Raw genomic sequence first — 8886 nt, forward strand, 5'->3', positions numbered from 1 at the left:
TTGCACAATAAGGGGATAATACGCTGCTAAGCAAAGCGGTCCGGAGGTGCAGGCTCAGTTTGCTTGCGCCTGGCTCCGTACCGAGCCTTGCACAGCGAGCGCTGCTGGGCTCCACGCGGGACACGCTGCAAACCGGCCCCTTCGCAGCAGCTGCGATGAGGGCTTCAAAGGAGTGGGACTCGGCAAGCACCTGCTACATCTGCACCGTGGCTGCACTGCGAGCACCTCCTCTGCCCCCGCCAGCCCCGCGGGGGATGGGCGGCAGCAGGGCCCCCCTGTGCACCAAACCCCAGCTCCCGCGTGAGGCTGAGCTTCACAAACGCTTTCTGCAAGGTGCCAGCTTGCTCCGTGCAGGTACAGCCTCCTCCCTGAGCTGCGCTGCCTGTCCGTGGGCCATGTGGCACAGGGGCACGGCCAGAATCCCGTGTCAAATAAAGATTTAGAGAGAGAAATACTGAGGCAGTGAAGGATTTTTATTGAAAGAGCAATACGTGGGCAACCTTTATGCCTGAAGAGGAGCTCTGCTTCCTGACTATGGATATCAAAACTGGCCACAGAAAACCCTCCCTAACATCCACCAGCCAAACAGCTTTCCCTACCCCCGTGCCAGGCTATGCCAGGACCGGCCGACCGGAGACGGGCACCCGTCCCCCTCGGGCCATGGCGGTAACACAGGGCAGTGCCCACGGGAAGATGAAGACAGCAGGGATGAGCAGGGCTCTGGGGCTCGCGGCACGCTGCCTGCCTCAGACGGCCAGCGCGGCCGAGGGTCCTCCGGGGCAGGATCTTTTTAGAGAGGTCTGGTCGGGAGAGTCGTCTGCCTGGAAGAAGCAGCACAAAAACTATTCATTTTTCTCATTTGGACTTTCACCAGCTTTTCCCTATATCCCAGGCGAGGTTTTCCTGTGGGTCCATGCGGGCAGAGGGACCTCCTGGAAACCGGGAGCAGCCCATGGGAGAGGGGCTGGCCGGGGGGGCGTGGGGCTCATCCCCTGTCTCCCGGGGAAAGCAGCGCTGCGGGAAATGCAATCCTTACCTCGATGATGTCAACCTTGGCGTTCCCGAGGCTGGCGTTGAGAATGTTGGGCAGAGGCACCGGCACATGCAAGGCGTCTGCAAAAGCAAGCGAAAGCGTCTCGTCATGGGGGACACCCCGAAGGCAGGTAGCGAGGGAAGGGGGTGAGCCCCAAATCCGGCTGAGTTTGAGAGGAGAGGGGGCCCAGATCCCGGCCGTACCGTTAATGGCAGGCACGTACGCAGCCTCAAGGACTCGCTTGAGCCATCCTGTAAGCAGGGAGACCTGCGGGGGAAGACGACACGTGTCGGTACCAGAAGAGAGCAATGGTTATTGGGGTGAAAATGGCCACGCCAGCGTTATCAGTTAAGGTCTGTCACTGCAGGATGCTCAGAGCAATGAAACACAAATGCTGCGAAGCTTCCTTCAGTGAAACGCTGCCAGGGCTGAGGGTGGGGGCATACACAGGGACATGCTTTTTGAGTAATTTCTTCTTGATTATTCCTCCCCCCTTCCCAGCACCCCCGGTGCGCTGCCAAGGGAACATATACATCCAAGTGTCACTGCCATAGGGCACAGGGGATCGACAGGGCAGGCAACAATCGGCCTCTGCCAAGAGAAGAAACGTGCAGACTGAAGAAGAATTGGCATTTTGGCTCTCCTTCCCCACACAGAGCCTCTGGCCATCACATCGCTCGCTGCAGCGCCTCGATCCAAAGCAGCGTGCACTTACGCTGAGAGGGCTGAGCCTCAGGGGTGCCTGTGTCAGGTTGATGCTGCAAGAGATGAAAACAAGGCAGAGTCGGGGTGCACGGGGTGCAGCCCTCCTCCGGCTTTCCACATGCTGCCCAGACCTTTCCTTGGTCCAGAATTTGTCTCACCCATGCAAAGATAGAAGGATTTTGAAAATCGAGCAACTTTTTAAAAACCTCCCTCATCACGTCAGACACGCACTCAGTCTGAAGCTGGGGCTGGGAGGAGGCAGGAGGAGGAGGCAGGAGGCTGGGAGGAGGCAGGAAAGCTCTGGCAGCCCTTTACACCCCTACCACGTCTACCTCGCGCTCCCCGATCGCTGCCACCGGCCCCATCTCACCGGGCTCCTGGGAGCGTCCCCAGGCAGAGCCCCCTCCCCGCCTGCAGCCGCCGCAAAGCTCGGCTCTACCTGTCAAGAGCCAGGGAGAGTTGCAGTTTGCCGTCGGAGACCAACGGGGTGATGTTCAGAACGATGTCCTGAAATTGCAACAAGGGAAGAAATGAAGTTAGTTCCCTGCGTGGCTCCAAAGACTGAAAAGAAAACCCAGAGTATTTGTAAATAACCCATTCCAAGAAAAAACACCTGTCTGTGCCTAGAAACCGCATTTTTTTGAAGGATGGCATCATGTCTCTCTCTCCCCAGGGTTCACCCGTCCTGTCTTTACTTTGTATTATTCCCTAAACATTTCACTTCCACTTGGTTACGAGCATCTTAAAAGGAGCAAGCACCACCGCTTTTAAGATGCACTGAATTCAGAAGTACAAGCGCTACAGGGCTGAGGGCAGGAGATGCCGGAGAACAGCCAGACTCAGCCCTCGCCCTGGTTCAGAGGTCTCGTCCCCCGGGAGCACACTCACTGTGTCGAGGGAGAAGAGGGGCTTCTGGAAGGACTGCAGGGCGGGACTGAAGATGTCGACGGAGGCTTTGAGGGTGGCGGTGGCTCTTCCACCCCTCACGGCCACCAGCGGCTTGCTGGCCGCCCGCACGCGCAGCTCCAGCGGCAGAGAGCCGGGGAGGACGCCGGTGAGCTGCGAGGGGCGAGGGGAGGTCAGGGCAAGGGGGTCTTTGCGTGGCCAGCGTTGGGCGGCGGGGTTGGAGAGCAGTGCACAGGAGGGAGGCGGCTGACCTGGGGGATGAGCGGCAGGAGGGCAGACGTGGACAGCGAGACACCATCGGGCACCTGCGGGAACAGCGCCAGCGGCGTCGGGGCCGGGGGGGGTTTGTGCAAAGCCCGCGCCGGGCTCGGCCGGGCCCCACAAGCGCACGCATGGCGGCCAGCACCCTTGGGTCACCCGAGAGCAACCCGCACCCCGACCCAACCCCGGGGAGGGGCGTCGCGACCCACCATCGAGTTGGTGATGCTGAGGTTGAAGGCTGCCTGCCCCGGGGCCAGCCCCAGCAGGGCGCCGAGGGCACGCGGCGAGAGGCCGAGCCGCGGCGGCTGGCCCCTGGCCAGCAGCAGGGTGGCGGCGAGCGGCCGGCCCTGCGCGGAGGCCACCGCGCCGCCGGCCGCGTCCCTGAAGAGGAGCTGCAGGGGACAGAGCAGGGCAGGGCTCGGAGGGCTGCGGTCGCACCGGGCGCCCTGCCCGCCCGCGGCCCTCGCGGAGAGGCTCACGCGGGGTTCATCGGCGCTTGAATAAACCCGCGGCCGCTTCAGACCGTTCTAGCACAGGCAGCGGTTGCATCTGCTGCCGCTTTCCCCAGCTCTGTCACACCTCCCCTCCAGTAAGACACGTTGCCAATATTTTTGTCCCGATTATGGTCCCTATTAATTGCATACCCAACTTTTACAGCCCATTTATAGACGGAACCTGCTTGTGAATGGTGACCGCTGCTCCTGCATGAAGTTAAGCTTTTCTAACTAACAACTATGAGAGTGCTATAATTATACTTAATTAAGCAGCGTCAAGCCAATCTGGCTCGTGCTACCCTCAAGGATTCGCAAGTCAAAAATAAGATGATCTCTAAAGGTCCCTTCCAACCCAAGCATTCTATGATAGAGTCCCAGTGGTGGCATTAGCACGGATATGGCGGGACCACGCTCATCAGCATCTTCCAGTGAATGTTTTCCTGAAAACTGGAGTATGAGGAGCCTTCGACAAACAGCCACCACATTCAGATGAATTACCCAAATTCCCTAAGTCAAAGGTTTTCGGGCCAGGGGAAGCGGTGGCACTTACGTTCAGATCCAGCTGGATAGCATCGCCACTGATGATGGAAAAGGGGGGCAGATCTCCCAGAGCCCCGAGCGGGAGCGCAGCTGTGGGACGCAGGGAGGAAAGCTTTTAAGCTGCAGTGAGAGGGGGATGCTCCCAAATCCCGTGGTCCCAAGAGACATCAGAACCAACGGCGGCTCCTGCTCGCAGTGTTCCCAGCTGGACAAGCCACTAGAAAGCACTGTTTTGCAGCAAAAATGTTGTTTCTAAAAGCAACCGTTCCTGGAGTGGCTTTCTGCTGGAAAAATTGTCTGCTGCTGCTGCTCCGGGGCAAGGGAAATTGAATGTTGTGCTTGAGCCGAGTTGTGTTTTTAAGAAGATGTTAAAATATTTGTATTTACCCAATGTAAAAAAACCAAACAACCCTAAGTGCAGGGGGTCACACAGGAGCAGAGGAAAAGGAGGCTGCCAGCACTTACGGGTCCTGGAGCCAAGCGGAGAGCTCGCCAAATTGAGCCTGGCGTTGACGATGTCGCACCCCTGGGGAGGCAGAGGAGGTTGGAGTCCTGGGACCCGCGGCACCAGCGGATGTGCGTTGTATTAACACGGCTTAAAATCTGGCTCTGCTGCACGGGCAGGAGCCGCTGCCAGGCAGGATTTGGTGGGACGCCCCGTTACTGCAGTGCTCAGCATTAGGCAGGCAAGCGGCCCCTCTAAGCCAGGGCTTCGGTCCCTGGGCAAGACTTGCTCACTGCGACCATGAAACCAGCACACGTCTCGGAAACCTGCTTGCCGGCGGAGCCTGGCACAGGCGATGGTGCCGGCGAGGTGCCGGTGCCCACTGGCGGGGAGCACGGGCTGGCCAACCTGGCTGAGCCGCAGCTGTGCAAACAGCCGCCTCCGCGGGGGCAGCCTGGCCCGCTGCCTGCCCTGCTCGCGCTGCCCGCGCTGCCTACCCTGCTCGCGCTGCCTGCCCTGCTCGCGCTGCCCGCGCTGCCTACCCTGCTCGCGCTGCCTGCCCTGCTCGCGCTGCCCGCGCTGCCTACCCTGCTCGCGCTGCCCACGCTGCCTACCCTGCTCGCGCTGCCTGCCCTGCTCGCGCTGCCCGCGCTGCCTGCCCTGCTCGCGCTGCCTGCCCTGCCTGCGCTGCCCGCACTGCCTACCCTGCTCGCGCTGCCTGCCCTGCTCGCGCTGCCCGCGCTGCCTGCCCTACCCGCGCTGCCTGCCCTGCTCGCGCTGCCCACGCTGCCTGCCCTGCTCACGCTGCCTGCCCTGCCTGCGCTGCCTGCCCTGCTCGCGCTGCCTGCCCTGCTCGCACTGCCTGCCCTGCTCGCGCTGCCTGCCCTGCCCGGCACTGTGCTGACAGCTCGCATGAAGACCGCTTTGCAGACTTACCACCTCATGCAGGACATCGCTAAGGTACTGTTTTAAAGGCTGATCCAGAAGTGGCACTTTGGGTCTGGGTAACAGGAAAATAGAAAATAAAAAGTGACACAGATTAATGGCTGGAAAATAAAAGTACTTTGCGCAAGAGAAGTATGAGGCCTCACTTGCACTTTCCAGGGCCATATTCAGTGCCAAAATATTACCCAAACCAAGCCCTCTGAATCTGGCCCGGTGTTAGGTTCCCAGCACAACCCAGAAATACTCTTCCTGGAGCCCGAATTTTAAAAGAAAGGTCAGCAGTTCCCCTCTGAGGCCGGCATCCGGGTAGTTCAGCCTCCGAGGCGTCGGGCACAGAAGCGCTGCCTTCGATGGCCAACAGCGCCAAGGTTTCCCACTGCCACAGGGACCACGTGCTGGCCACGAGCAGCCGCTCACACGGACACCGGCCTCACACGGATCCTACCTCACAGTGATGCCTACCTCGTACGGATGTTTATGGCAAAAATCTTGCAGTCCTTATTGTTCTGGAGATCTGCCCACTTGTCCTGGACCATCAAGACCACATCTGCTTCCACCTGCGTGCAGAGCACCCTGCCTGGCACACTGCATGGGTGAAACGCAGCACACAGCTCAGGAAATTTGCTGGCCATCTACTTTCCAAAGAGATGGAGACCCCCGAGCTGTGCCCAACAGACACGCCGTACCTGGTGTTCTCGACCAGCAGCTGGGTGTTGAAGCCCACCTGGTGCCCAAAGCCTGGCAGGGAGCGCAGACTTATTTTGGGGAGGGTGTTGTTCACAATTTTCGGCCTGGGTGGTTGAAACAAGGAAAAGGCAGCGAGTAGCACATTTGTACAGCGGATGCCCTGTCCCTTCAGCCCCCAGCGCTGTGGGCGACTGCAGAGCCGCAGTCTTGGGGTCCTCTCCACCCTGGGTCAGCAGGGACCCCTACCAGCCAGAAGCAGCTTGCGGCACATACAAGGCACGCTTGCATGGCAGGCACATACCGAAACGCCCAACAGCTGAACCCTCGTTTATGAACCTGCCCCAGGATGGGAAAGGGGGGGGCCCTGTGTGTTCAGACAGCAGGATCCAGACCAGAGCCTCCTTTCCCCAGAGTGGTCCAGACACACCAAGGGCTGCTCAGGGACACCCGTCTCCCACTGTCACTCACCCTGTGAGATTTCCACTGCTTCCGCGAAGAAGATTGCCAACAAGACCATCTTTGCCAAGGAGACCATCTTTGCCAATAAGAATATCAAGGACAGCCTCAAGGAGAACATCAACAAGACCGTCTTTGCCAAGGAGAGCACTGAGGACACCATCTTTGCCAAGGAGACCACCGAGGACACCATCTTTGCCAAGGAGACTGCCAACAGCACCATCTCCACCAAGGAGACCACCAAGGACACCATCTCCACCAAGGAGACCACCAAGGAGACCATCTCCACCAAGGAGACCATCTCCGCCAAGGAGACCATCTCCGCCAAGGAGACCATCTCCGCCAAGGAGACCACCACCGCCAAGGAGACCACCACCGCCAAGGAGACCACCACCACCAAGGAGACCATCCTGACCAAGGAGACCATCTCTGCCAAGGAGACCCCCAACAGCACCATCTTCACCAAGGAGACCACCAAGGACACCATCTCTGCCAAGGAGACCCCCAACAGCACCATCTTCACCAAGGAGACCACCAAGGACACCATCTCTGCCAAGGAGACCCCCAACAGCACCATCTTCACCAAGGAGACCACCAAGGACACCATCTCTGCCAAGGAGACCCCCAACAGCACCATCTTCACCAAGGAGACCATCTCTGCCAAGGAGACCCCCAACAGCACCATCTTCACCAAGGAGACCACTAAGGATGCCATCTCTGCCAAGGAGACCCCCAACAGCACCATCTTCACCAAGGAGACCATCTCTGCCAAGGAGACCCCCAACAGCACCATCTTCACCAAGGAGACCACTAAGGATGCCATCTCTGCCAAGGAGACCCCCAACAGCACCATCTTCACCAAGGAGACCACCAAGGACGCCATCTTCACCAAGGACACCATCTTCACCAAGGACACCACCAAGAGGACCACCTTTTTCAAGGAGACCACCAAGAGGACCACCTTTTTCAAGGAGACCACTGAGCAGATTTCTGCCAAGGAGACCTCCCTGAAGCTTCTGGAGGTCACGCTTGGCTGGTGAATGTGTAATACCTGAAAAAAAGGATGAGAGGTCACTGTGAGCTATGTGGACTCAGCATGCAAGCATGCTGTGTCAGCCTGGCTGTTCCTTCCCCTCCACTGTCCCTCTATTTCCCTCTTTATACAATAGGGGTGGTGGCACCAGCCACTGCAAAGTATCTGAAGTGCTATCTCCAAAGTGCTTTATAAATGCAAATTATCAGCATTGCCACTACTGCTGAATGGTTCTGGACCAGCTTCTGATTTTCTGAGCATGGTCAAGAGACAGAAAGAGAAGAACCAGTCTCAAAAAAAAGATAAATCCTGTCTCGTCCATACGCTTACCATCTACATCCGCTTTGGCAACCGAGGACATGATTCGAACTCCTTGTGAAGGGGTCAGCAGGCTGCAGAGCAGGAAAACAGCCCAGAACACAGACATCTTTGGTCCCGATAACTGTGGAAAGTGATTGCCATCAGTGCAATGCTGGGATAGTGAGCACAAGCCAGTGGAGGGAGGAAAGAGGAGGACGGAGGAAAGAAAAAGGAGGAATGCCTGTCAGGGAAGACAAAATCAGAGAGGAAGCTGCTGGTACCTCTCTCGCCTCTTCACCACACTGGTGGGCTCGGTAAAACTCCTGATGGCGCTTTCCTGCAGGAGGAACCAGAACTTTAACAACAGTTGCTCCAAAGACTGACCGTCACAGCAGCCAAGTGAAAAGCAAGCTGTTGTTCCTGCTTTAATCCCTCAGCACCGGTGAGCAATGTTGGTGACCGATCTGGATGATCTGGGCCACATCTGTTCTGGGTGGGAATTTCTCCAAGAAACAGATCCTGTATCCCACGTGATGGGAAAACAGGATATTTCTGACAACACGATCATTTCTAGTCATGGAAAGAAAAGCAGTGGTGTCTACACAGGACAAATGCACCAACATGTCTAGCAAGGAGAGAATCTCCGTATTTGAACGTCATGATCTTTGCACAAACATCAAACATCTGAGGCTTCTCTCTGCACAAAACCACCTTTTGCTCGAATTGTAAGAGGAGAAAATAATTTTTAGAGTTTCAGTGTCATTGAAATATTTCTCTGGGATCTACAATTTGAAGTAGCTTTTTTTTTTTTTTTTTAAAAGAACTGTAATGAACTTCATTGCCCCAAATCTATTTAAATGTAAATAGCACATCAAAAAGGGATCAAAACAAGCATGAGAGGTCTTAGGTAAAAATGTATCTCAGATAACAGAGTTATACCAAAAAATAATTTAAGTGATAATTGTTTATGAAAACCACTTTCTTCTTCAAGGACTGCAAATACAATGAACATACATGCCTGTTCTTGAGAAACTCATAGTTAAAGCTGCCACATGTTTTACTCGTCGGAGCATAATTCAGG

At 56.8% G+C, this 8886-nt stretch overlaps 1 protein-coding gene across 1 annotated transcript; it reads right to left on the reverse strand.

The window, feature by feature from the left end:
* Positions 1-746: 746 nt before the first annotated feature.
* Positions 747-6315, reverse strand: LOC142594915 (BPI fold-containing family B member 3-like). Its single transcript, XM_075721344.1, has 14 exons — positions 6263-6315; positions 6016-6120; positions 5792-5914; positions 5321-5384; positions 4405-4465; positions 3950-4029; positions 3115-3297; positions 2896-2949; positions 2627-2797; positions 2178-2245; positions 1749-1791; positions 1237-1300; positions 1037-1113; positions 747-821 (listed from the first exon to the last, which is right to left on the reverse strand). Exons 1-14 carry the CDS (start codon positions 6313-6315, stop codon positions 747-749), a joined length of 1221 nt encoding a protein of 406 aa, XP_075577459.1.
* Between the last annotated feature and the right edge of the window lie 2571 nt (positions 6316-8886).

Source organism: Pelecanus crispus, chromosome 14, assembly GCF_030463565.1.
Source record: "Pelecanus crispus isolate bPelCri1 chromosome 14, bPelCri1.pri, whole genome shotgun sequence".
NCBI lineage: Eukaryota > Metazoa > Chordata > Aves > Pelecaniformes > Pelecanidae > Pelecanus > Pelecanus crispus.